This window comes from Tympanuchus pallidicinctus, unplaced genomic scaffold, assembly GCF_026119805.1.
Source record: "Tympanuchus pallidicinctus isolate F22 unplaced genomic scaffold, pur_lepc_1.0 scaffold28, whole genome shotgun sequence".
Lineage (NCBI taxonomy): Eukaryota > Metazoa > Chordata > Aves > Galliformes > Phasianidae > Tympanuchus > Tympanuchus pallidicinctus.
Genome location: NW_026294745.1, coordinates 2390461 through 2417686, shown reverse-complemented (window position 1 = coordinate 2417686; position 27226 = coordinate 2390461). Strand labels below are relative to the sequence as shown.

Sequence of the window (27226 nt, the reverse complement as noted above, 5' to 3'; positions counted from 1 at the left end):
GCACGCACAGCAAGATGTGGAATTACAACCTACAATCCTCAGGGCACATTAAAGCTCCAAGCACCTCTAAGCACACTAAAAACATCCAAAAGTGCACATTCACCCCCGAAGGTAAAAATCTTGAAAATCTTAAACACCAAACCGCATCCCACTACAGCGAGACCCGGAGCCGAGCATCCCTCCCCGGGCGCGGCACGGCACAGCACGGCACGGCGGCACAAAGCGCCCGGCGGCAGTGCGCATGCGCGGCACCTCCTCCGGCCCGCCCGGTGCGTGCCATTGGCCCCGAGCGGCGTAGCGAGGGCGGGAGGCGAAGCGGGGCGGCCGCGCCCTCCTTTCCTGCCTCCGCTGCCGCCGCCGCTCCCTTCCCGCCGCCCGGTCAAGTTGAAACCCTCGCCCCGCCAGTTGGCCGAGTCACGCGGAGCCGCGGCCCCGCCGGGCAGCGCAGCGCCGTATCGCGAGGCCCGGCCCGGAGAGCGGCTCGCCGAGGGAAGCCGGGCGCTCCGCCGCCGCCGCCTATGAGGGCGCCGCGGGGTCGGGAGAGCCATGGACGGCGGCGGCGGAGGGCTGCCCACCGCCCTGGAGAAGAACGCGGCGGAGCTGACGGTGATGGACGTGTACGACATCGCCTCGGCCGTGGGGCAGGAGTTTGAGCGGGTGATCGACCAGCACGGCTGCGAGGCCATCGCCCGCCTGATGCCCAAGGTGGTGCGGGTGCTGGAGATCCTGGAGGTGTTGGTGAGCCGCAACCACATCAACCCCGAGATGGAGGAGCTGCGCCTGGAGCTCGATCGGCTCCGCCTGGAGAGGATGGACCGCATCGAGAAGGAGCGCAAGCACCAGAAGGTGGGGGGACGGCGCGAGGGATGGCCGTGCCGCTGTGAGGCTGTTTGTTGTTTGTTTTCTTCCTTCCCTCCTGGAAGTTTCCTTCCTCCCTCCTTTTCTCCACCCCTTCCCTGCTTGCCGCATTTCCGTCCCCTTGCTTTTCCCCGCTCCGGGACGAGGAAGCAGCGCTGCTTCCCGCCGGGTCGCTGCGGTAGTCCCCCTTTCTTGTGTAGAGCTGGGGGTGATGTTGAACCCAGGCTTCCTGGCGCTTTCGCGGCTGTTCGGTGCGATCTCAGGTCGGTGTCGGAGCGCTCACCCAGACCGCGCTCCGTAGCCCGCTCCCACTGAGGACGTTCCTCCTATCCTGTTTCTGTCCCGGGACATCACGAGCTGCTCGGCTCACTGCGGTGGAGGTGGCAGATCCGATCTTCACATCGTTCAGATAACAGAGCAAAAGAATTGGTTCTTCCAGCAACTGACCGTGCTCAGTCACTGCTGCCTCATTCCATTCCTGCTCATACGGGGAGGAATAGGGAGGAAATAGGATTTCTGGAGGAGAGACCTCAAGTTTCAAGAGTTGGGCTCGGTTTATATCTTTTCAAATAGTCCTCTGGGGAACTTTTGCTTAGCTCATGAAAAATCCAAGGTAATTCTTGCATTATTTTGCAGAAGGAATTGTAGGAATAGGGTCTCTGAATGGACTGGTAGAGGATCTGTACTGCCTAAAGCCCTGGTAAGACTTCAGGGTATGAAGTCTACTGCTCTAGAGAATAGACACTCACAGCATACAGCCATGCTTTTGCCCTTCTTGCACATGGCATGTGGAGGTGAGTGGGTGGGTTGTTATGCTGGTCCAATGCTGTCTATGTAGTCAGATGTCCCCACTTACTTCTGAGACCCCTGCATTGTCAGCCAGCAGGCTGACATTCTTTATCTCAGATATTAAAAGTGCTGCCTGGTGAAATGAATACAGAACTGGGCCAGGTAGCAACGCACCCAGTATCTTGCACAAGTTGACAGCCTGCACAGAGGCTTCTGAAGTCCATGTATGTGTTAAAAAGTTTCCTGAAAGTGTCAGCTGCCAAAGGCTGCCCTTGCCAGATGTCTTCTGATCCCTGCCAACTCACATCTCTGCTCTGCCAGCGTCTGTAGTAGTCATGAGATGCCTCTGGGTGTGTTCAGACAGTCCAAATGGAACTTTGCTGGGAACTCATTGAACAAGGAAAACAAAATATGCAATGCATACAGATATGTTTTTTAAATCACGTTGATTGCCAGCACACTGCATCACTGCAGACCTGTAGTGTCACATCCAGTTTATTCCCACCATAAGAAGACTTATGTCTCAGATACTGGTAAGCAGAAAAGGCCAGAGATTGAGAAATGTTTGTACACGAGAAGCATCCAAAAGCCAATCCAGACATGTTTTTAGTGGTCCTTTAGCACTCAGCTTTCACGTGGGAATGCATTTTGCCTCCAAACCTGGCTGAGCATGCCTGCAGTTTCTTAAGCTGACTGGCACCCACTGGTCCATCAACCTCCTGCCTTCTCTGTCTGATACTTCTGCTAATGAGGGCTCAGAAGCTCATTTCTGCTCCAATTCACTGGGCTCTTCAATAGCAATAAATAAGAAAGTTTGCTGAGTTAATCCTTAGTATAGCCTTTACAGTGCAGCCACATATGAACTGTGTAAGTTCAGAGAGTCTGGTGGGGTTTTTTTTGTTTTGTTTTAAATCAGTATGCTTCTAACTGAAATCTGCTGTTTCATTTTTCAAACTAGGTCAGCACGTTGTTCTAGCTGCAGAGTTATATGCAGCATCATTGTAAATAGTCTAGGTATTTGGCAATATTAAGTTTCGTTGCAGATTGTATTTCTCAAGATAAAGAGTTTCGAGTAAAATTAGCAGTGATTTATGAAATATTCTTAATGAAGTCTATCAATCATGATAGACAATCTGTTGTTTATCATATTATTTGTCATGTTCTGTTTTCTGCAAAACAGCATGCAAGGAGATATTGTAAAATGACAGCAATGCCACAATAAATGCTGGAATAGCATAGTATTTGGAGCTGGAAGTCAATAGGAATATGATTTCCCATTATTGAAGCATACTTTCAAAGCAGAAAGCTGTCCTTTAATCTCCCAGCAGAGCTTATTTTAGCCTGGAGCTGTGCTTGGCAGGGTTGTTGTGAGTGTTTTGTTGTTAGGTAGGAGAGGGACGTGCTGGATGAATGCAGAAGCCAGCGAGTGACTCAGCTGGCTCCAGTGATTTGCGTGCAGGTTTTTTTGTTTGCAGCACATACATGAAGTGGAGCAGAGAATGTCCCTCACTGCAGAAGCATTGCTTATGGCAGATATGTTTTGAACAAGCTCTAAATGGAACAGTTTCTTCTTAAGCACTTACACTTTTTGTCCTAATTTGACCTTTACTGGGATTGGTGACAGCTGCTGTTGACACACAGCGTTCTGACAAATGGGAGCTGTTGTTTTGGCCAGTCTCGCTGCCACTAACAGAGATGCCACTGCAGCCTTTCATATAGAACAAGTTCTGTAAGAAGCAGCACAGTTTTGCCTTGTTTATCATTTGGATTGGCAGCTCTGGGTTTGCTGCACAGCGTCACGTGCTGGTTTTACACTTGTGCTCGTAACAAAAATTTAACTGAGAGATGTTACTCCTTCCAAAAGGCTGTGCCCAGCACTGACCCCCCATTGCCCACGCTGTGATGTTTCTGGGGCATTTATAACAGCCTTTGCAGCTGCTTCCTGAGATGTGGAAGGCTGCTCTTGCTCACGTTTGGCTGTCTTGACCAACACAGCAATCCCTTTCATCAGGTCCTCACAGTAAAATGAGAAGAATTTCCCTTTGGGTAAATCGCGTGTCAAAAATGTTTGCACCAAGTGTATTACATATGTGCATGTATAGCTCATATTGGAGCAGCACAAAGACTGGGGTTCTTCATGCTGGCTTTGGAAAAGTAGATAGAAGGTATTCAAGTAGTCTCATGTGATTGTTTTCTGTGAGAATCATAGAAGAATTATAGTGGTTTGATCTGTAAATCGTTCAAAGACTCTTAGTATGCTCAACGTGTTGTCCTGGTGTATCCTTTAGGAATTAGAACTGGTGGAAGATGTCTGGAGAGGTGAAGCACAGGACCTTCTTACCCAAATTGCACAGCTGCAGGAAGAGAACAAACAGTTGATGACAAATTTGTCTCACAAAGACATTAATTTCACAGAAGAGGAATTTCAGAAGCATGAAGGTAAGTTTGATATTTCAAATTCAGCACCTGCTTTTGTTATAAAAGCAATACTTTATCAAAATATTTTGACTAAACATTCTGGCTTTCTGGCTTTTTTTTTCCCCATAACACAGCAGGCTTGTAGCTTTTTTTTTTTTTTTTTTTTTTCCTTTTAACCTAAATAGAAAATTTCTGAACAAGTGATTTCACTGGAGACTTAGGAGGCAGGAGCAGGAGGGAGAGAGAAGCCTGAGCAGCTTTGTTTGGCTGGAAGTATGTCTGAAAGTAAAGTCTAGCATCATTTTTTGGTCTGTTGCTTTTTTATCTTTAGGTAGCGTTTTGCAAACAGAATTCTTCATCCCTCCTTATGTTTGCTAGCACAAACAATGATCCATTCAGCAATGTTTATTTCACACCATTGTGCACAAAAAGAAGTGCAGCTGGCAATCTATTCAGGATGTTTGTTTGTAAAGCAGAAAATCAAGATTTGTCTCAATTACATCAATTCATCATACAGAGATATTCTAAAAGACTAAATTGAGAGATTTTATTTGGTTTATTTCCCTTTAGGATTCCTTCACCCATTCAAGATTCTTCCAGACAGTTTAGAGTAGGTGAAGAGATGGAAGAACCAGGGAGTGGGTGAATCCTAAGGAGCTGAAACAACTGATTAATTCATGAGCAACTTCTTTCTTGAGGCTGAATGAATTTTGAGACAACAATTCTGACTGGCAACTGCAGGTAGATTCCACTGCAGTAGCTGAAACAATTGCCATCCTCAGCTCTTACCCAGCCGAACAAGCAGCACTTTGCTAAGAGTGAGGGCAAAGGAGCAGATGTCTGTTTGCTTTCCCAATTCATAGCATGTGATTTGAGCCTGCTGGCTATGAAGTCCATTTCATGATACTTTGCTAGGAGTTTAAGCTGAGGAGCTGAAAAAACTGACTGCCTAGCTTTGAGGATGAAGCAGCCTTGAGGTGGGCAGCTGAGAATGGTGACAGCAGCAAAACCTGGCTGTGATTAGATGAGTTAGTCTGGGAAGGGATGGCTCTCTGAACTATTTGTGCATGAGCAGGACTCTGGCACGCTGCTTCAAGCCACAGCTTCACTTTCACATTGGGTTCTGACTGTCAGTGAAGTTGTAGCTCCCTCAGAAGGCTCGTGTCACATCTAGCATGCAAAGTCACTGGCCAGCCTGAAAACCAGACCACCCAGCTGAGCCATGTGGTCCAATAAAGCACGAGGAACAGCTGGATATCCTTTTCAGACACTGGAGGGTTGGGTTTAAATTGCAGCTCACTGTTGATGGGTGAAACTGTCTGACACTGCTAAGTTACCCCTGTTTCCCACTCAGGAGCTGACTACAAAGAATTAAATTTAAATTATAAAACCTGGAAATTAATTAATTTAATTTTATTTTACTTTTTCAATAAAAATTATTATCTTTCTAAAACAAATGCAGCTCTTTCAGCTTAGTCAGTTTATCTCCTAAAAGTAGCTCCATGTCAGCCCACAAACTCCATGTAACGTGTCAGAAAGGCAGTTATGAGTCACAGGCCGTGAAGGCTGACGTTGCTATAAAGAACCATCTTTCTTCCCCTTTGTCTTCTCACCTTTTTTTCCACTGGGTATCTAGCTCACTGGAGCTCATGTGCTTGTATTTAAATATAGCCATACTCTTTACATTCAGCTAGCCAAGCAAATGCCACACATGCTTTTCATGTTATTTTTACTGTGTCTACGCAAGTATAATAACAAACAAATCCATTCCAGAGATGACATTCTGGTGTCACTGATATTTATTGGCTGAAATGGTCAATAAGTGAAGTCACATTAATTTACAGCAAACTGAGCTTGTTATTGGGACCTGTTATATCAAACTCAATTGCTTTCCATTTAGGAAATTATGTCATTAATGAGCAGGTTTGTCTCAAATTACTTGTTTGGACAGTGTCAGAAAGCAGTCATGTTGCTTTTTTTCTCCTCTCTGTCATTTGATCTGATGCATATAGGCTCTACAGAGGCTGGTTTTCAAGTGAAATGCTTTGTTAGCTAGATTAACTTTGACCAGGCTCCAATCTTCATATCTCAGCATGATTTGGTGCTGTGATCATGTCTCCCCTTAGCTGCTAACTCTCCCAGGATTAGCAATTGTCTGCTTACTCACCACGCAGTTGGTAAAAGGAATTGTTCTTAGCTCAGGCAGCAGAAGCCAGTGATTTAGGTGTGCTAAGGCTTTGAGATTCAATCCTTGCCAATTAATAGTCACATTGTAGTGCACAGAGCCTCACTTCAGCTTAATGAAGATGTTTATGAGGGAGATCAGCACCATCGCACCTAAGGTCTCTGAACAGAACGTGCACGTGCTCTGAAAATTAGAGCAGAGCAGCATTCATAGAAAGGGGCACATGTGGCAGAATACAAAATAAACAGGAGGGGTTAGAGATAAATTTGCAGCATCCATTAATGCTACTCCTCCCTGAACTCAAACAGAGCACTTATGTGAACATGCTGGCTGATCACACTCTCCTAGCAAAATGCCACAAGCAAACTTGACCCATGTGTCAAACTGGACAAGCAGGCTGCTGTTTCTCTGCTGGGAGAGGAGGTGCTCTCTCAGACTGGCCATGATAATACAGACAAGCAGCAGGATGCCAAGAGTCATGTACACCTCTGTGCTTGGCTGCAGAGGAGCCTACCATTCCCTTTCCAAAGTGAAGGCAAATTTTTATTGTGAGTCTTTAGGAAGTAGTAGGGCCACGACCTCTGATCAGTGTTTTGGTCTGCTATAATGGATGTTGTATAAATACATCAGTAAACAGTTTCCGAAGTATAAACATGAAGGATGTTCTTTTTTGCCTTTTCTCTTTTTTTTTCCTTAATGTTTTTCTTTCTTTATTCCCTGGAACAATGCTGTGATCACAGCAATTAACAGGAAGCTGTGAATTCATAGGATGTGTCTAGGGAAGCCAGCTGGGTGTGCCATTTAAGATCTTGCAGATATTAGACTTTGAGTCATTTAGAGATAATTACGTTCAGGGCACTTAGTGATTTCCCTCCCTGCTTCCCCAGTGCTGGAGAAAATGGAAGGCAATGTGATGTTTCACAAACACTTCCCACCTGTCCTTTCCCCTCCTCCTGAAATAAAAAGGATAATGTAGTAAGCAGTGCACACAATTAAGTCTTTGATGCTCACCAGATGTTAGAGAGAAAAGTGAGCATAGTGGGAGGAAAAGCAGTTAGCACCAAAATGGTTCTTTATCCTTTAAATAGCACCTGCTATCTAAAGATCTCAAAGCATTACACAAATACTAATGGATATAGCTGCACTCACTGTTCCTGGCTCTTACTGGGATAAAACTGCTGGTCTGAAGTCTTGTTGCAGCCCCTCTGTACCTCATGGCAGTTTAGGAGTTTTGTGTTTGTTTGTAAATACAGCTGATTTTTTAGACTCAGCCCTGAGACTGCCTGCAGAAGAGTGGATTCAGGAACCTTTTTGTAGATGCAGTGGTTCAAGAACTGCAAGTAAACGAGAGCAAGCTGTGGGAAGGAACCAGTGCTCAATTGCACTGGCTGGTGTGAGGGTCCTTGTCTGGCGCTGGTTTTTTGGCTTCAGCACAGCTCCATCCAGCTGTTAGCAAGTTTCTACTATCTTGTCTGGTGTCGCTGTGAATAGGGGAATAAATCAGAGGTTTGGGGATCTGTCCAAGATCAGAGATGTGTCAAAGCAGGGCACAGGCTGCCTGCACTCCAGACCTTGGTTTTGAGAGATCACAGATCTTTTAGAAGAGCAAGTAGCAGTGCGTATCAGTGTCGCTAGTGGGTGTGAGCCATTATCACAGTGAGGAATTAGAAGTATCATGGCCCTGTTAGCGTTCTTGGTCTCAGCAGCTCCTACTTGTCCTTAGTTTGTTTTCTGTGTTCTTTTTTTAACCAGGAATGTCAGAGAGAGAACGGCAAGTCATGAAGAAGCTGAAGGAAGTTGTAGATAAACAGAGGGATGAAATCAGAGCAAAGGACCGGGAACTCGGACTTAAAAATGAGGATGTAGAGGCTGTAAGTGGCTCTTGCTCTTCCTGTTTCCCTTCTTTCTCACCCATGTTTCTATATCCTTCTTTCACATATAATATCACATTTGTAAGCAGTGCCAGATATCAGTCTGGTAACTGAAGAGTGCAGCGTAACTGGAGCGTCCAAAATGGTCAGGCAGTCAGGCGGGCATGCGGCCCCTGCTGCATTTGGATTCAGTTGCATTTAGTCTTAAGCAAGTCACAAACTCCACTGTGACCTTGGGAATCAGTTGATGACTTACATCCGTCTGTGTTACAGCCACCTCACATGTATTTTGCTTCCCATCCTCACCCAAGGGATCGAAGCAAAGTATTGAAGAATAAGAACTTCTCTGTCTTATCTTCCTCTCCTCTGCTCTGGGTTAAGATATTATTCAGAATCCTGGAAACCACCCTGTCCTTGAACTTTGCTTTTACAAAGTAAAATATTGGAAAAGATGAATTTGTTTTTAGCTGGAGAATTCCCTGTGCTTGGGGGAAAGTACCTGATTTTACTCTGGAAGCCAATTAAAGAATTTTTAGTCTAATTTTTAGACTGCAACTGTGGTAGGAAATTAGATATTAAAAAAACTGCCTGGGGAGTGAGGAGAGTTTTCCAGATTAAATTTAATAGGAACCCGCTACTTGTTCTTTAATGTAGTGTTTGGGATTTGGTCAGCATGGGCGATGGCTGAATGGATGTTGACAAACTGCATCAATGTCTTACAGCTTCAGCAGCAACAGAACAGGTTAATGAAAATTAACCATGACCTGCGGCACCGCATCACAGTTGTCGAGGCTCAGGGAAAGGCACTGATTGAGCAGAAGGTGGAGTTGGAAGCATATCTGCAAACCAAGGAGCAGGAGATGGGCACCCTGCGAGCAGAGCTGGGGAAACTGAGGGAAAAACTGCAGGGTGAGGACAGCCAAAATGGGGAGGAAATACAGGTAAGAGGAATTTTAAATAACTTTTTAAGAACAATCTTTTACAGAACCTCAGTCTCCATACCAAGCACCTCTTGTTTGGGGAAGTGAGATTGACATGAATCAGAGGCAGAGGTGGGGCTCAAGGACAGCATGGTTTTATTCAGGTATGGCACAGAGGTCAGCGTCACTCACTGCGCTGTCACAGGAAAGGCCCTGAGTGGATGACAACCCAATGGAGCAGAACCCTCCTTTCTAATGCACAGAACCAGTTGTGCAAAAGGCAGAGTGGCAGGACAAGTTAGCACTAGGATGTCTGCATTAGAGGACAGCTCTCCCCTGAGACTTGGTGTCACATTGCACTTTCTAGGGAGAGCAATTTTTTGGTCATGCACTAGACTGCAGAACTCTCCAGATAGCAGAACAAATCATTGCTTACTATGGCATTCTACTAAAAGCATCGTAAGGGAGTCCAAAATCTCTGGAGTACCAGCTGTTAGTTTGTATTCAAAGCAGACTGTGTTGGTAATGCTGTGTCAGTACATTTGGGTTTATTTTATTTGCTCAGATCAGCCCCTTCCCCTAAAGGAAAACAAACTGATCTTCTAGCAGTCTGGATTTTTGAAAAGATGAACAGCTGACAGGTAGCTTAAGCCTTGTTGAGTATGCATGCAAATCTGCAAGTCCTAGTGGGTCCTGAAGGTGCAATGCACTACGATAGCAGAGGCACAGTACCTCTGTACCACAGTATGAACCACAGTAGAAAGGGAATTGTAGCAGAAGTCCCAGAGGGAGAGCAGAGCTCTGCAGTCAGATCGTACCTGAGGGCAGAATGCCAGCATGCAGTGCAATGTGCCTACTTTGCCTGAAATCCCTGCTTTATTTCACATTCTTGAAGTACTACCTACCATCTTCAGGCTTTTGTGCATGTGACACTACTTCTGTCTTTCTCAAGTGAAAGTGCTGTGTTTCCTTTTCCTAATGCTACCTTTAGAAGAGCACAAAGTAGGATAAGGAGTCTTATGATATGAAAGAATTTGGAGGAGCACTGAGGCATAGTGCTGTTTGGCTCTCTGTGTTGATAAGAGCTCCAGTACTGAGCCATGTAAGAAGCACAGCAGCACTGTATGTGCCTGAGAGACTGCAGCTGAGAGCATAACATTTAATTCACTTGTAATGGGAGAGAATGTGCATCAGAAAGCAGAGGCAGAAGCTGATGGGGTAACCTGGTACCTCACGAAGGCAACAGCGACTCAACATGTCACTGCTGAATTGGGCAAGCACTGTATTAATAATGACAAGGATGACTTCATTGCTTTTAATTCAGCCAGGACACCCAGCTTTGTAAACAGGGCTGCAGAGCATAGGCCTAAAGCCAGAATGTGTGAAAGTGTCTTCAGTCTTTGGAGAGAAAGGATGCATTCTTTACCTCTCTCTGTTCCATGGCATTGGTGCCACTTCTAATTAGAGTCGTTGTCCACTTTCTCTGCCAGGATGATAGTTAGATAGGAATTGTAGTGGTAAGCAGAAAGTTAGAATAGCTGCATGCTCTGGAATGGATGTTGCTTCTTGGCTTTGGTCAAGTACATTTGCATTGGCCACAGGCTGCTCAGTCTTTGATTTTAGCAAAATACAGCAAAAAAAAAAAAAAAGATTATTTAGGGAAAGGTGTGGGACAAATATACAATCAAAAGAAGAGGCATCAACTCAGATTCTAATCTAGAAGTGTGAAGAAGTGAATACTTTGGGTAAGCTCCTCAAACTGTCATTAGGGTGCATCTATCTTTATCTAGTACAGTCTGTGTAAATAAATGCATTTGGATTAAGGGGGGAATAAAACAAATGGAAAAATGAGCATTACTCTGCTGTTTTGTCTCTGTGTTTCTTCAAACTTGGAAATCCTGGTGCTAATATCAATCCTGTTTTTTTAAACAAAGGCATTAGGGTGACAGAAACTTAAATCTCTGCTTCATATACTCACATCCAGAGACATTTTCTCTTTGTGGGAAAAACTGGAAGGAGCTGTCAGGATTTTTGCTATGCTATTTTTTCAGTGTTTACATAAAGGCTGGTGTTTGATACACCTTATTTGTTAAAAGTATTAATTCCTTAAATGTTTATCAGAAATTAGACCATGCGTTTTCAGAGGGCTTCCTAGCAGTCTGCATTCCACGGGAATTTCTCCATAAGAAATCTTACCTCCTGTGTGGTGGCTCAGGTTGGACCCAGTGTTTAGGCTGGTAGAAGCAATCAGGGCATGTGTTTTTGTGCTCCCACTGTGTGTCGTCGGTCCGTCTGAGCACAGGAAAGAACAAAGCGATCACTGAGCTGTTCCTGCTGACAGTCTTCAGCATGAATTCCTCCTACATTTTCTTCCTCTTAAAACTGCTGCTCCTCTTGAAAGTGTATTTAATAGTGCTAAAAAGAAAGAAGGGTAATAGACTGATAAATACTTTCAACTTCTCAGAAATGTGTTCACACAATGAATTCAAAGCCTGTCTTACACTTCCCAGACAGAGCCAAACAATGATGACTGCCTCTCGGAGTCAGAAAAGATGGCAATGGACTTAAAAGACCCGAATCGTCCAAGATTCACCTTGCAGGAGCTCCGAGACGTCCTTCATGAGAGGAATGAATTGAAATCTAAAGTGTTTTTACTTCAAGAAGAGCTTTTATATTACAAAAGGTAAGTTAGATTTCCTCTCTCGTTGCATGCTACACACAGAGGAGCTGTAGAGCAGCTCTAGGAGACAGCAGATGTGCTCCTGAATGCTCTCAGCAGACAAAGGCTGAAAGTAGATACTGAAAGCATAAGGGCTTTAGTTACTTTAGTTTATAACTGTTTAGTTTATAACTGTTTTCTCAACGCTGGGAAAAACTATGTCCTTCTTAACTCCCAGATTCTCCCCCAGTTTTGGAAGAATTACAAGCATCTAATAAATGTTAGCTGAAAAAAATAAGGATAAGACTGGGACTAAAATTGAGATTGTAGAATTTTTATTCATTGTCTTCTTATGCTTTTTCTTGTCACAATGGAAAGAAAGTACTGAAAGGAGGCCCAGTTTTAAGTGCTGTTTCTTAGTTGATAGAAATTTCCCCCATTTAATATAATAAGCTTGGAACAGATCTTTTACCTTTCTTCATAAATAGTACTGCTTTAGATTGACTGTTAGAACTTACAGCTTCCATGACTTGAGAGGACAACATTAATTATCTTTTCATTCTTTCAAGTGAGGAAACAGAAGAAGAAACTAGACCCCCTCAACCTACACCCATAATTCAGTCAAAACCCTCAACTCAGCCTGAGTCTGGAATCAAACGACTGTAAGTAGCATATTTTCTAAGGATCCTGGAAATAGTATGCAAAAGCAAAACATTTCTTTTGGGTAGGGCAGTTTTTGAAGAAATTCAAAATTAAGGTGACCACATCCCTATTGTATATGGGACAGATGTTGAGTGGCTGTGTTTTCTCCAGAAAGGAATGTTGGAGCTTTGTTTAAGTTCAAGTCCCAGTTCCTTAATGCACAGTCCCTAAGGTGGTGGAATGTCACAGGCAAATCACTGGGCCCCAGCTCGTGTTTGGAAGACATGTGGAAAGCATTGTTCACAAGTAAAACCAACTGCAGACCTTCAGCATTTGGGTGTGGAGAGTCAGCTTTCCCCGTGACCTTGCTGTGCCTGTTTCCCTGTTAATCTAAGCCTTTAGATTCTGACAAGCACTTATATAGCACAAAAACTTTTTGTTTGCTGAACTGCCTGGTGAGAGAGGGTGCCAGCTTTTTTGGCTATGAGGAATCACACCCTCTTGTGATGAAGTATTTAATGGTGCTGTCCAAAAGCTAAGTTTACTGTCAGTTGTACGAGTTACAACTTGGTTATAAAGTCAGTGTGAGCCAAACCATTTGTCTGTCAAAATTCTTTCCTTCCATGTTTTTTTTTTCCAAACTAAGCCTTTGGAGTTGTTACAATACTGGAAGCTTAACTTTTTTAACTGCATACATTATTTTATTTGTTTGCCCATAAAAAGCTCTGCTTTGTTTGCTGAAGAACCCTTCCTCTCAGATGGCTGGAAAATACACTGAATTGGGACTTAAGTTTTCATTCTGCACCTGCAGTAATACTTCATCTTGCAGGATCTGTCTCCGTTGTAATTCTTCTCCTTTCCTTTAAATACTTTTAGTGCTTTTTTAGGAGGTTTTGTAAGTCAGAGCACGTGCTGTCCAGGTGTTAGCCTTGACTCTACCTTCTACATGCATACACAGCAATGCAGGGAGCCATGACAGGAGGCATAGAAGTGTTTTCACCAAGTTATTGTGATGATTTCTTCTCCTCAGTTAGTTTATCAGTGAATACCTGCTGAGCATCATACTAATCATTCAATCAATGCACATTTTCAGACCCTTATCTTCCAGTTGCTCAGATTCTGTGTTTAAATATATTTAAATGAAAACTCACACAATAAAAAGTAAAAGCTTGTTGTGTTGGCCCTTGTCAGAAAAGGCAACAATCCTGTTCTTTCTGCTCTCTCTTCACTTAGCTCTCACGTTAAATAAGGGAAGATAAAGCCACTGAGCTACTTAACTAATCCAAACGGTGGTAATTGTGTTCAGATTTGTCTCATTCTTACAGCCTGTCTGGATGGGATCTGTCAGGTTTATTTTCTTTGCCCCATCTTCCCTGTGTTTGTCATCAACACTGTGCTTGTGGATGGGTTACTTCCACAACCCAGACAGTTCTCAGAGTGGCTGACAAGGGGCAGCCGTGACCTTTGAAAAGAGAGGAGATTTCACTGCTGGGAAGAGCAAGGAACCCATATGTGGCATCTGCTCTGTTCTATCACAACACCTCCACATACTCTTCTGGCCTTCTCCTTGTCACAGGCAGAATGCTGCACCTCACCTGTGACTGTGTAGGTAACACACTGACACACAAAGTCTACATACTTAATGACATGAGGAAAACTTGTACCTCTGCTATCTGTGTTCGGAGTACTTTTATGAATGAAAGTAGGGTTGCTTTGCCTTCTGTTTCAGGCTTTTCCTCCTGACCAAACAAAAAGCTGAGTACGAAAACATTTTGAGACTGATACTGCAGTCCCAAGAGAAGTTTCACTCTTGCTTGTATGATGTGCCCCTTTTTTTCTCTCCCATCTCAAGGAATGAGATGTGTCCCATGCCATCTAAGATGTTTCTGTGCAGCACTCACATAAAGAAAACAGAAGTTAGAGTACTCAGTATTTTTTTGTTCCTGGTATCTGAGGTTTGGCACAAACTCTGACTGCCTTCTGATCTTGCATTCATTTGTTTCTACATCTGTCTGCCACATTATGTGTCAGAGTTTCGTTGAAATAACGTAACCAGGTTTACTGAGGAGGAAGAGTACAAGGATTAGAAATGTGCCCTGTGTTTTGAGCAGAAAATGCCCTATTGTTTTTACTTCAAGGATACGGGCTTGTTTGTCGCTGACGTAATGCCCGAAGCAGCCATAAGTTCCCTTGCTATTCTTGCAGTCTACAAAAGCTGATGTGTCTGTCTGGTTGCTGCAGCTGAGTGTGTCACAGTGCTTCAAAGCAGACGTTCTAGCTACTGCAAATGATAGAACAATGTTTACTTGTATGTTTTCATTTTGAATTTAAAATTAGCGGTTAAGAGTGGCTGTGTTGGGGAGAGCTGCATTTGGTCACACGTGAAATGCCTTTCGTGATTTCTACTTAATCTTTAACTGACATTAGTCCACAGTTCAAAAAAATATTTGGCACAAGGGAGAACCTCTGAGGAGAATCCTTAGAAAAACAGAGGGTGTTCCAGGTATGAATGAAGGTTTGTTGGCAGGCTTGTGTGGGGCTGGCTGGGCACTGAGCTCCCAGCCATCTTGCTCTCTCAGGCTCTAAATTGCATGAATTGTACAATGCCTATTAGAAGTGCTGAACTGTTACAAAGAAGTGGTCTTGCTGCTGGCCAGCTAGGAAATACTTCTGCTAGAGTAGTTGCAAGGTTTCAGACAAATATTGAGCTGCCTGCAGTTAGCATCTTTTTGCATGTGAAGCAAAGCAGGTTCTTCTGGAGCAGATATGCAGGCCCTTTAACCAAGTAGCTTGCTTAGGAGGTTATTTTAAGATTTCAAATGTGATGTTGGTTTTTAACTTAAAACTATCAGCCATAACATTTGTAGAGTCTTTACGTGCAGTGCTGGTCCTGTCTAACCCTGTTTTCTGTGCAAGTAGCCAGTGGTCACAGCACTGTCCTGCTTTGTATTTAACTTACACCTTCATCCTTCATTTCATTATGTATGTGCCTGTTTGTTTCTTGGGAAGAAAAACGTGCACTCTGCTCTGCATTGCTAGAGGTGGTAATACCTTGAGAAATCCAACCCAGATGTTTCACAACAGAAAAGTGGTATCTTTTAGAAATTCAAAAGCAATTAAATCTGTTTCAATGACTTCATTTTCTAAATAAGAGGTTTTCACTGAGGAGAGCTGTCTTGGGTGATGCAGATCCACCTCTCCCTGTAATACGTCGTGTGTGATAATTCAGAGTAACCCCGTGTATTATGTTTGTGTCTTTTCTTTTTAATGGAATGCTTTTTCTTTCCCTTGCTCCAGTCTTACCTCTTCTGTGTCTGTACTTTCCTGACCAGGATCTTTACAGCCATAATGCCCATGGTAGCAGCTGGATTGATTCCAGATGATCCCACATTGCAGCCAATAAGAAGACTTGTGTCCCTTGTAGGATTTATTTTTTGTTCATGTTTGGTACCGTGTTTTCCTTCTGCATGGCCCTGTTAACATGGACTGCTGGTTGCATTCTCATCGGCTGCCTGTGGGATCACAGAAGCACAAAGTGCCCATCAGAATGACCAGTCAGTGCACCACCTGCCATAGTCCTCCGTGCTCATCCTCGAGTACTGACATTTTCTCACCTTTTGCCTTACTGTTACCATGCTCAGCCAATCATTACTCACCAGAAAACCGTTACAACATGCAGTTTTAACCCGAACCTCTGAATTTTACTTAGCTTACTAAGACAGCCTATTGATAATCCACACCAGTGCTTTTGAAAGAACCCAAATCATTCTAATTACTTGTTACGAGTCAGATTCACAGAACATAATGGTTGAATCTCTACATTAATTTCCAGTGTTAATAATAGACTCTTGCTTCCATGTCTTTCTATCTATGTGCTGTAGATTTTGTCTCTAATTATGTATTTTGGGAATAGAGTGTGCACTCTCAGTAACCAATTCTGATGCCCTGTTCTTGACTCTTGCTGGAGGAGATGCTGGTAACTGTTAAAGCAAATTCTCTTTGCATCGGAACTGCTGCTTTGGAGGTCTTTACATCTACAGCAGCAACACAGTATTTACATTTCTTTCTTCTCCATAAATATGCTTTTTTGAAACATTCTCCATAAAAAATTCTAGGCGTAAGAACAGTTTTCACTGTTTCAGAAGGAATTAAAAATAGGCCAATCCTGGAACTACATGATCCTTGAGGTCCCTTCCAACCCAGGTGATTCTGTGATTCTGTGATTCTGTGGTGTCAAGATTTTACAAACGCTGTTTTCTCTTACTTAATTTCATGATAAAAAGTGGAGAAAAAAAAATACTGAACAGTTTCATTGGAAACTTACTACATAAGTAGAGGTACTAAGGTACTAAGCCTGATTGTGCCCAGCAGAAAGCCTCAGTGACTGGACACTTCTCAGCTGAATTGACTCTGGCCCTGAAAAAAAAAAAGAGACTAATTAAGTGCAGAAAGACTTATTTCCCTATGAAGTCTGCACACTTGAAGCCAGGAAATGCAAAAGTTCAGGTCCTGCTAGTTACCTTGCATTGCCCTCGTGCAGCCTTTTACAGCTTTCAGGTCAAGTTACCATGTTAGTAATATTAGTAATTACCAATATGCTTAGCTGTGTATACAATGGGATGCTGTTGGGTTTTTTTACTTCATGAAAGCTGCCTTAAACGTTGTCTGACACTCACATACAGCCCCCTGTGTGCCTGGGGACACTGAAGGCAGAACTCCCTGCTCTGCACAAGGCAGTGTGGAAGGTTGGGATCCTGGTACTGAGAGGAGACTGAAGGGTGTGTGGGTAGAGAAGTTTGGACAGAGGGTCAGGTTTATGCCCTGACGAATATCCCACCTTCTGTCAAAGCTGAGTTTATATTTACATAGAAGCATTCAGCAGTTCTCTTGGCACTGTGCAAGCAAAACAGTATTTACCACAGAGTGTGCAGCATTAAAACCAAAAGGGTGTGAGGCCAATTCAAACCTTTGGTGTGTGGAACCGAAACTTTTGCATTTCTCAGCAGACCTAAGCACAGTGCTAACAGCTCTTCTACTGAACTCGTTACAAGATTTGAATTTGCTTAATCAAGTAACTCCATGCTATACAAAAATGATACTAAGGAGTTTCTCCAACTGTACCGTTTAGCTGTGTTGTAAGCTGGCAATTTGTTGTTGTATTAAATGGCTGTTGGTTCACGTGTGTCATTATCTTACAGCACCCAAGCCATGTGACAGGAAATGATGTGCACACTCGTGTGCGTTTGCTTAGAGCCTCCATCCTGCACACTCTTGTGCACCTGAGTGCAGTTATTCATTTACATTTGCAGCAGTTGAGTCTATGCAACAAAATGCGCTCACCTGGAAAAAATTGTGGAGGCTTATCTTCTTATCTTATGAATTTCTCTGCTGGCACCACTAAGAACATCCTCTATTTCTGCTTTATAATAAATTATACAGATGTAACACTAAAGATACCACTTTACTTATGCTAAGAAACTAACCTCTATTTTGTGGCTTCTGTATTTTGGGGCTGGGGGAGGAGGAACATACATCTAAACTGATAACTGCACTTGTAGAGTCAACAGCATTTAGAGCTTATCTGAAGCTTCCATAGCAAAACTGCTTGAGATTTTGCAATGACTTCATCTCTAATAACATTTTGACATGCACTCCCATCAGGCTTCACCGCCTTGGTTTTTGTGGATGCCAACAGATTTTTTTGCTCTGTGTTTGTGCTGTGTGCTGTGGCGGGCGTGGAGGTATTTTCAAGATGGTAAACAGTATTCTTTCTTTTCCCTCCTCTCCCTCATCTCCTCCTTCCTACTCGGAAGGTTTAGTTTCTTCTCTCGTGATAAGAAACGTATGCAGGCATCGCAGAAAAACGTCCATTTCCAGGATACTTTTCGTGAATGGTCAAATTCAAATAAAGATGACACCTACACAGAGCAAGGACAAGAAGCCCTGCAACACCTGTGACTAAAAGCCTGAGCTTCCTGCAGAACATCTCAACAGTGTAGTAACAAGAAGCTTCTGTGAACAGATCTGGCAGTTCATGGTCTTTATTTGCCTTGCACGCTGCAGTGGTTGTGTTCCAGATGAACTCCTCAGAAGGGATCACTCACTGTTTACTTGGTGACTGCTGAAAAAGGAATCCAAGCTTTGTAGGAGCAGTTGATACCCGGGGACATTGAAGCTTCTAGATGACTTGTTTTGTGCTGAATAACAAGTCTATGGTCTTGTTTGTGCATTAACTACAGTAACACAAGCTTATCTAAACCAAAAAAAAAAGACCTGTGCCATTATTAGAAGTTTGTTTGCGGTGTACAATATCTATTGGCAAAGACTCTGTCACCTTATTTGTTAAAACTTTTGGTTGTTTGCTTTTTTGTAACTTGGTAAGAATTTTTTCAAGAGGGATACCACAGCTGGCCGCTCTCCCTGCAGATTGTAGCACTGCTGTGTCCTGTCAAGTTCACTCCTGAATTTTGCAGAGTAACCCCTTGGAAATCCACCTGATAGAAAGTGACAAACTGGAGTAGCCTCAAGAGGGATAAGGAGTGTACATTTCCCTTGATGCTTACAGTGCCTAAAGCCTGAAGAAACCCACGTGTGAGGTGAGCGTGCCTTGCTTTTTGCCATGAGTTCTGCAGTAGTAATGGAGAAAGAATTGCTTACAAGGAAGAATTCTAACACTTGAATTTTTTCTTTCTTACCAGAGACTTTCCCCTAGAGTAGCAGACAGCTGCCATAAAGGAGTTAGGTCCCCTTCCCATAGGCAGGTTTTGATTTAAGTCACACTCCACTTTTCTGTCTAGGTAAGAATGCCTAACTTCAGAGTAAAAGACATCCTCAGCTGACATGAGCTATCTTAACTGACTCTGAGATGACCCCAGCTCAAAATGTTTTCTTTTTTCTGACTACCCTAAACATTACTTAGGCTGGCAGAGACGTGTTCTGTATGTGCAGGTTGCTCCGCTGGCATTGACTGTGTGGGCAGCCAGCAAGCGGAGGAGCTTAACTCCTAACTCACCATCAAAAGCCCAGCACATGAATGCATCTGAACTGGCAGGAGGTGGGGTCTACATCTGCTTTGCAATTAATCATGCAAGACCCTTGGGGCTGACCAAGGTCATGCTTGCCTAAACCAGAACACTAAAGCTCCATGCAGCATAATTACTACGTGTGCACGGTCTGTGGCAGTGCACAACCCAGCTTTGCACCTGTGGGCAACTTGTGCAGGCAGAGCTGGATGCAGGTGGCTGAGGATGTCCTGAAGAATACTTAGATAAGAGCAAACCAGAAGGTTTAGTGCAGGCCAGTTGTACTCAGTCCAGGATGATCCAGCAACGGGTTTGTTAATGCATACAGGCAGCAGATCCAGGCTCTTAGCTCATCTGATGTGAAGCTGTGCGAGAAAATCAGTTTTCACAACAGTGGGCTGAATGCTGCTCTGCTCCTGTGTGTAACTGCTCATGTTGAACACAGACCTTCAGCACATCGTAGGGTGAGCATTTACTGTGCCTGCCAGTTGTCACTGACATTGCCTGGGGCAGGAGGGAGAAACGTGGCCTTATATTAAAGGCATTTCCATTTGATGTAGCAACAGTAGCATTTGATGCTAGTATTAGGCAGAGAGAATTTTGCCTGGTTACGTTTTGGTAACACTTCTTAAGTTTTTATGCTTACAGAAAACTTTTCATTAAAACATCACTTCCCTCCCTTGCATGAAAGGCCATTCTCAAACAGAGGGAAGACTTGCTGTAATACTTTAGTTGTGAAGATCCTGATTTCACTTTCAGATTGAGTGGGGAATATAAAAAAGCACACTATAGTTGTAGGCAGTTCAAATAAATTGTGAATGATTCCCATCTCTAGCATAGTTTACAGTCATTTGACACATTGAGAGATTTAGAGATGCAGTGAACAGAAACAAAAGAAAGATGCAGCAGATTCACAGCCTGAATAAGCACATCACTTTTCAAATTAAGCTAAGAGCAACGAACTGAGACAACAGAAAGACAGGCTGAGCTGTTTTCCCCCAGCATCTAAGCTCATATATTAAAAACCAGCTGTCCTGGCCTAGTGCATGTAAAGCTGGTCCCACACACTAGAGCCCTGCGCACTATTGTTGGGTCAAATCCGCAGCCAATTTCAAACAATGACACTAAGCAGTACAACCTTCCCCTATTTATCTCTGAGCCCATTACCTCAAAAATCTAATTAGTTACTCCTGCTAGCATTAACCACTCCGCTCCTCGTCCTCATGTTAGAAACACCAAGTTAATACACATTAAGGTGCCATCAGAAAGGATGGCAAATAGGGATGAGTACGTAAAGGGTTGAAGACCTATCATGTAGATTCTCAATATTTAGCTAAAATCTGCTTGTAAAAAGGAAGGCAGGATGTTGCCAGGTAAAGGGCGTAACAATCCTGTCTCCAAAGCGCAGGATCACTGAAGTTGTTTTGGGTTTTTTTTGTGTGTTTTTTTGTTCTGTTTCGGTTGGGCAGTAAATCATTTTAACAGTTTAATAAATATTTCTGAGAAATGAGCATTTCTTCAAGACTTGCATCTTTTTTTTTTTTCCTTTGTGTGGAATGCTAACACCACCTGCTTTGGGTCGCACTGCGCAGATCTGGCTTCTTTCCCCTGAAAAAGGGTGATGCCACTGCTCATGGATATACAGCCTCGAGCTGGGCCAAGTTGAGGGTGCAGCTATTCAAAGGCTGACAGAAGTACAAGTTAAAATGCAGACAGGATTTTACCTGCAGTGAGGAGGAAAGGACAATGGATGCAGCTGTGACCACATTTAACCATGACATTGTCCTTCAATGATTGCTTATCTATTGATCAGGAATGTGGTTTTTTTCCTCCTTACTAGTCTGTAGTCTGCATTCCTCTAATAAGAGGTAATAACAATTCCCAATACATAAAAAATTGATTTCTTACTACATGCTTCTCTCACACCTCACAGAACTACTTAAGGACATAATATTACTACAGATCTCACCTGTCCCAGTGTCCTCAAGAAAATAAAGTCACTTCCTTTCAGCTTCTGTTTTGGGTCACATATTTCAGAAGTTCAGTTTGTTGCTATCGTTTCATTCCTATTTCTTCATAAAGCGAATTCATAAAGGGCATCTATCTCACAAAATGAGAGGGGGCATCTGGCACATTAAGAATGAAATATGGAGCTCTCTAACGAACAGTGATCCCAGCAGCAAAATGAGGTGAGCACTCAATTTTGATGGGATGGTAACGTGCATTTCTTACTCACCACTTTAAAATATTAATAGAAATGTTTAATTTCTCTGAAGAACAACTGCACTAGGAACACACTATAGAGAGCTTCTAGCAGATAAAAGTCAAAGGCACAAGACAATAACATGAAACTGCTCGTTTGGGTAACGCAGCTCTCAGCCCCATGCTGAAGGTGACACCTACAACAGAGTCGTGTCCACATCCTCCAGAAGGCACAGCGTTTTCCTGCATCATCTCCTCCGTAGCAGTTCATTCACCATGACAGCAGAGGCATGCCCCCAGGCAGCATTAAGGGCAGTACTGCGTGTCTCACACTACAGAAAAGAGTAGTCACCATACTCAAGCTCCCCATCGTTCCCTTAAGACAAGGTGCTGCCAGCTATCGATACTTATCATCATCTCTTTGCTTCTTGGCATCTCTTTCCCTGCTCCGGTCTCTCTCTCTGTCCTTTCTGTCTCTATCCTTCCTCTCTCTCCCTCTGCTCCTCTCCTCTTTTGAGTCTCTTTCTCTCTCGCTGTCAGCCCAACCCCACGACCGCTCTCTTTCTGGCCCTCTCTTCTCTCTGCTCCTTTCATGCTCTCGGTCTCTTGTTCTCCAGTCCCTTGCTCCCTCTCGAGACCAGTTTCTTTTCTCTGCTGAGCCTTCTCCATAGAAATCATTTTTCACATTTGGCAAATTAATGGGTTTCCGGAAAGGTCTGTCCCGTCCTCCGAACCGCAGCTGCCCGGATTCTTTTTTGCCTCCAAAACCTCCTCCAAGCCTCCGAGGAATCCATCCTTTGAGAGTTCTTTCCAGTTCGAAGTCTACGAAGACCTCGTGCTGATCGACAACAAGCCTGTTGGCATCTCTATGGGCCTTCAGCAGAGCACGTTCCTCCTTGTACTCGATAAACGCATAACCCTTGGAAAATCCCGTGACCAGATCTCGAACCAGACGGATCTTTCTGATGTCTCCGTATCGGGAAAAGACCTCCTTTAATTTCTCCTCCGTCGTCTGCAGATTGAGCCTCGCTACGAACAGGGTGAGGTGAGGATCTCCGGTGACGCCCTTGTTGGGGACGTAACGCGCCAGCATGGCCCTCCACACGGCACGGTCGTGGGGCTCCTCATCCGTGCCGTCGATGCTCCCCGCTTTCAGGGGGTCGTACTCCTTTGCTATGGGCGCCCAATCGTTCATCGCTGGCGGGAAAAGAAATCAAATTAGACACAGCTCGCTGCTGACATTTTAGAAAGGTAAACAGGCGTGGGGGAAGCGCTTCCCGGAGCGCAGCGATCCTCACAGAAAGACTCCGGAGCGAGAACCGGGCGCGGCCCCGCCGGCCCCGCCTCAGCAGCCGCTCCCCGCGAGGCTCCGCAGCCCTTCGGGATCTCGGGCCTCACACGGACAGCGGAGCCGCCATCGGAACCGCCCCGTTCCCGCCCTCACGGCTCCCTCCCCACCCCTCACCTCTCCTCACGGCGCGGCCCCTGGCGCCGCCAGCTGACACCGAACCGAGGGACGCCGCGTTCACTTCAGCCGCTCCCCCCGACCCTCCCGGCTCCCACACTGCTTTCGGCAGCCGCGGAGCAGAGCAACACAGCGCCGGACGCGCTCACGTCCCGCTCCGCCCCGCTTCGGAGGCGGTTCCGGGGCGGGCACAACGCGGCTCAGCCCGTCGGGAGCCCCAGGGCGGGGCGGCGCCGGGCCGCGGCCCCTCGATGGAAAGCCGCGGGGTTCGCTCCGCCCGCGGGGTCCGGCCCTGGGGAAGGAAGTTGGTAACGGGCCGCGGACATGCGGCGCGGCGGGGAGGGGGAGGAGGAGGAGGACGGGGAGGAGGACGGCGGCCCCGAGAGCGCGCTGCAGAAGAGCCCCTTCCAGCTGACGGCTGAGGATGTCTACGACATCTCCTCCGCGGTGGGCCGGGACCTCCTGCAGCTCAGCGCCGGCACCGAGGCGCCCGCCGCCGCCGCACGGCTGCAGTTCAGCATCGTGCGGGTGCTGGAGATGCTGGAGGCGCTGGTGAGCGAAAGCAGCCTGAACGAGGAGCAGCTGAGGATGGAGCGGGACAGCCTGCGGGACGAGCTGGAGGCGCTGCGGGGGCGCGGGGCGGCGGGGAGCGGCCAGCAGGTGGGTGGGGAGAGCGGCGCTTCGACGCTTTGAAACGAGACTTCGCTGCCCGGTGGGCGCTGCTGCGATAGGGATACAAACAGAGCGTGAACAATAGCAACTGACTGCTGGGGAAACAGATCGGGGTGGTGAGGAAGGGATGCTCGTTGTAACAATCGCAGTGTGTTTGTAATATAGGATCGTTAAGGTTGGTGAAGATCACGAAGATCACCAACACATCACACCTTGCCCACCAACAGCATCACATCCCCACAGCTTCTGAGCTCCTACAGGGATGGTGACCCCAGCACCTCCCAGGGCAGCTGTGCCAGCACTGACCGCCCTGTGGGAGAAGATTCTCCGAATGCCCAGCCAAATCTCCTCTGGTGCAACTTACCTCCCATCCTGCTGTGACCGGTTACAAGATCACATCCCCTACTTTACATCTCTTATTTTGCAGCCCAACTTGGGACCAGATAAAATGGTGATAGACCTCACAGATCCAAATCGGCCTCGGTTCACATTACAGGAGCTGCGAGAAGTGTTGCAGGAACGTAACCAGTTGAAAGCTCAACTTCTCGTGGTGCAAGAGGAGCTGCAGTGCTACAAAAGGTATATGGCGTGGTCAGCAAAGAACAAGCAACATTTACTTCTTTCTAGGGAGCTTATCAGATGATGGCATTGCAGGTTTGAGCACCTAAATTGAGTTGGGTACTGTCCAACCCTAGAAGAAAAGACATCTCTGCTCCCAAGAACCTACAAATGAGCAAAGAAAAGTGTGGGAACGATGAAGCTTCTATGCAAAATTTTAAGACTGAACTGCCTCTGACTTCGTGCAGTTAGCAGCCTTTTGTAATAACTGTGCCCCTGAAAACCTACATGTGGTTTTTACATCTCTGTATACAAGCTGAGTTCTCACGCAGAGAAAACCTGCATAGAGCAGTTGCACACACTGCTCCTGCCTAAAGCCATGCCACTTGCCGGAACATCATGGGGGTTTCCATTTTGTTGTAGTAGAAATTTACTTCCTCCTCCAACTTGCTGTGAGTGCAGATGGGGTTCCGCTAGCATATCTACTGTTCCTCTGCTCCCAGCATGTGTACAGCATTAATGTAGAACGCAGCCTGTTGAGCCCTTCTGCTGTCATTGAAGAGAAGCATTTTTTGTTTTGTGTTGTTGTTGTTTGTTTGTGTTTTTTTGTTTTTTAAGAATGCCAACAGCTACAGTTCCTTGCACAACTCTGTGCTGACTAAGTTTCTTCAGAGCAGAATCTCAGTCTTTCTGGAAGGGAGCAGCGTGGGAGAAGACGAGAATCAGGAAGGGTCTTCCTTTTGTGCTACAAACTGCTTCACCTCCAAGGCTGTTTTCCTCTCCCACCTCTGCCCCTCATGCTTCTGGCTGTATTATATGGTCCTTGGAGCAATAAATTATTTTTTAATCTAGACTCACAAAGTTTGAGAAGTAGGGATTTCATCTGAGATAACAAAGCAACAAGCTCTTAGACTCAACAAGGCTGCCCTTTGCCTTGTTTGTAACAAGTTAAGTCAAAGTTAAAGTTAAATCCAAGAAGTCAGTTTACAAACTGCACAGCTGCAGTTCTCCCATTGCACTGCTGCAGTGAGGCAGCAGCTTCCCCATCTTGGCCAACTACCTTCACTGTGCAACCACTGGAATAGCTTCTTGTCTTTGATTTCTCATGTGTGACACATAGCTTACTACAGGCCAAGTTAAAAATTGGTAGGAAAGTTTAAAATATGCTGTTAATGACCCAGAGCTTTGTTCCAAGACTGAATGTAAATGCTGCTTTGGGGTTCAGGAAATTTTATACAGAATTACAGGATAAGCCAAAAGCCACCTTCTCTCACGTCCCAGACTGTGCACTGGACAGCAATACTACACTAAGCTAGTGACAAAAATAGCAAAACCAAACAAAATCCACTTCTCTTATCAGTGGGATCATCTCACAGAGAAAGGATGAGACTAAAGAACTGGAGAAGGGACCCCACGGCAGCAGAAAGGACAGCAGTGAGAAGACAATCGTCAAACGGCTGTAAGTTTGTCTACTTTTTTTTTTGATGTTGTTTCAGCAAAGCATGAGATGAGGACACACTGCACACACAGTGAATCCAGGGGGGAATTCTGAACTTCAGCCTACTTGGCTGGATATTTTTTTCCTTCTCCTCTCTATAAAATTCAAACGTGATAGAGAAATCCTTTCAAAAAGCAATCGACAGGGAGGCAAGCTCCACCTAGGGAAGCAGTGTGACACTTTTCTACACAGAGTCAGCATTTCAGAACAAAACTATGCAACCTGGGACCTGTCAGCACATTAAGACTCATGATTGCTGTCCCTGGGGGTTTGTTTACACTGCGTGCAAGCAGCTGCATGCAGCATCCACAAGCTCAGGTCACGTCCTTAAAGATCCCCAAAATAGCAGAACACACCGAGGTGGCAATCACACAGCACGATCCTTCTTCTCCATTTGTATTTTTCTTTTGCAGGTTCTCTTTTAAACACGGAAAATGAACATTCTTGAAAACTTGCCACTTCTGTTCAGAAATGGCCCCAGCAAAAGCATCTGAAGGAGCAAGGAGTCAAGAACTGGAGAACAAAGCATCACTCTTAGTGGTAGAGAATAAGCAGTCTCAGAACAATTGTTGTACAATATTCTTTCAGAATAGGCTTTACTTTGCTTTTTTAGCAACCTTTTAACATATGTACACTTTTTGCATTGTTGGATTCCTTTCAGATGTTACTTGTGGAAAAAAAATAAATGTTTATATATAAAGGTTTTGTTTGTTCTTATTAAGAGAACCTATGATGCAAGTGTACTCCTGTACACTGACCTTGTGTACATACTGGAGTAATCAGCTCAAAGTGATTTTATAAGATTAAGATGTGTTATTTTTTTTAAAGATATGTGACTTCCACGTGCCGTCACAGCTGGGAAAGAATTCCAGCTGACCCCTCACTGATATGACATGAAAAGTAATTCCCCATCTTATTATTAACCAAGTGCTTGAAAAAAGCCCCCACAGTGCTTGTGCTCTTTCTTTGCATTAACTGGGCATTCACAGGAGTGGACTTTTAGGATTGGGATGGAAGAAACTAGCACAGCAAAGGAAGAAAAGCTGTTGCATCACACTCTGATCACATCAAGGACTGATATTATTTCAGAGGTGCAAACAAGCTTCAACTGGAATAGATGCATCAAACATTTTACTTTCAACAAAGGGTTTTCTGGGTTAGACAGTTGTCTTTTTCACAAGCTTTTTTCCCCTCTAATTAGCAGATACAAGCTGTTGTTGCTTAAGTTAATACATATTTGTCACTAGTAGAATCACAGAGGGCAAACAATAGAAGAAAAGCTTCAAAATACCAGTTACAATTTCACATTTAGAAAAGCAGAATTTCAAGAGCAGTAGAGTGTGAGCAAACATAAAAAGAGCAGTGACAGGAATCAAGCTATGATCTGACACTCCTTAGAAGTGAAAGGAAGATCTGAAGTCTTTTGATTCTTTTGATTCATTTTCTAGAACACAGTACGAAGGAAGG

At 44.7% G+C, this 27226-nt stretch overlaps 3 protein-coding genes across 10 annotated transcripts; 2 read left to right on the top strand and 1 right to left on the bottom strand.

The window, feature by feature from the left end:
- Window positions 1-330: 330 nt before the first annotated feature.
- Window positions 331-20874, top strand: RILPL1 (Rab interacting lysosomal protein like 1). 5 transcript variants are annotated; one of them, XM_052691385.1, is made up of 8 exons: window positions 331-846; window positions 3936-4086; window positions 8003-8121; window positions 8844-9062; window positions 11552-11724; window positions 12270-12362; window positions 14770-14845; window positions 18156-18271. In XM_052691385.1, the coding sequence occupies exons 1-7, from the start codon at window positions 547-549 to the stop codon at window positions 14810-14812; spliced, it is 1098 nt and encodes a 365-aa protein (XP_052547345.1). In that variant the 5' UTR covers window positions 331-546; the 3' UTR covers window positions 14813-14845; window positions 18156-18271. The 5 variants fall into 5 exon arrangements, with proteins under 5 accessions (XP_052547345.1, XP_052547347.1, XP_052547348.1 ...); XM_052691387.1 differs by lacking the exon at window positions 18156-18271 and adding an exon at window positions 15675-15758; XM_052691384.1 differs by lacking the exon at window positions 14770-14845 and adding an exon at window positions 15675-15762 and having other exon boundaries at window positions 332-846; window positions 18156-18273.
- Window positions 18530-24177, bottom strand: SNRNP35 (small nuclear ribonucleoprotein U11/U12 subunit 35). 3 transcript variants are annotated; one of them, XM_052691389.1, is made up of 2 exons: window positions 24068-24177; window positions 18530-22763 (listed from the first exon to the last, which is right to left on the bottom strand). In XM_052691389.1, the coding sequence occupies exons 1-2, from the start codon at window positions 24072-24074 to the stop codon at window positions 21964-21966; spliced, it is 807 nt and encodes a 268-aa protein (XP_052547349.1). In that variant the 5' UTR covers window positions 24075-24177; the 3' UTR covers window positions 18530-21963. The 3 variants fall into 3 exon arrangements, with proteins under 3 accessions (XP_052547349.1, XP_052547350.1, XP_052547351.1); XM_052691390.1 differs by lacking the exon at window positions 24068-24177 and adding an exon at window positions 23032-23161; XM_052691391.1 differs by lacking the exon at window positions 24068-24177 and adding an exon at window positions 22865-23011.
- On the top strand, window positions 23233-26745 carry RILPL2 (Rab interacting lysosomal protein like 2). Of its 2 annotated transcripts, none has more exons than XM_052691393.1 (4): window positions 23233-23583; window positions 24131-24282; window positions 25622-25720; window positions 26173-26745. In XM_052691393.1, exons 1-4 carry the CDS (start codon window positions 23356-23358, stop codon window positions 26195-26197), a joined length of 504 nt encoding a protein of 167 aa, XP_052547353.1. In that variant the 5' UTR covers window positions 23233-23355; the 3' UTR covers window positions 26198-26745. The 2 variants fall into 2 exon arrangements, with proteins under 2 accessions (XP_052547353.1, XP_052547352.1); XM_052691392.1 differs by having other exon boundaries at window positions 23233-23691.
- The last annotated feature ends 481 nt before the right edge of the window (window positions 26746-27226 follow it).

Bases quoted from the DNA above. Each gene is read 5' to 3' on its own strand.
- RILPL2 (XM_052691392.1), top strand. From the start codon at position 23,356: ATGCGGCGCGGCGGGGAGGGGGAGGAGGAGGAGGACGGGGAGGAGGAC. The intron at 23,692-24,130 runs GTGGGTGGGGAG...CTTATTTTGCAG, and splicing joins CGGCGGGGAGCGGCCAGCAG to CCCAACTTGGGACCAGATAA. The intron at 24,283-25,621 runs GTATATGGCGTG...TTCTCTTATCAG, and splicing joins GAGCTGCAGTGCTACAAAAG to TGGGATCATCTCACAGAGAA.
- RILPL1 (XM_052691383.1), top strand. From the start codon at position 547: ATGGACGGCGGCGGCGGAGGGCTGCCCACCGCCCTGGAGAAGAACGCG. The intron at 8,122-8,843 runs GTAAGTGGCTCT...AATGTCTTACAG, and splicing joins AAAATGAGGATGTAGAGGCT to CTTCAGCAGCAACAGAACAG. The intron at 9,063-11,551 runs GTAAGAGGAATT...TACACTTCCCAG, and splicing joins AAAATGGGGAGGAAATACAG to ACAGAGCCAAACAATGATGA.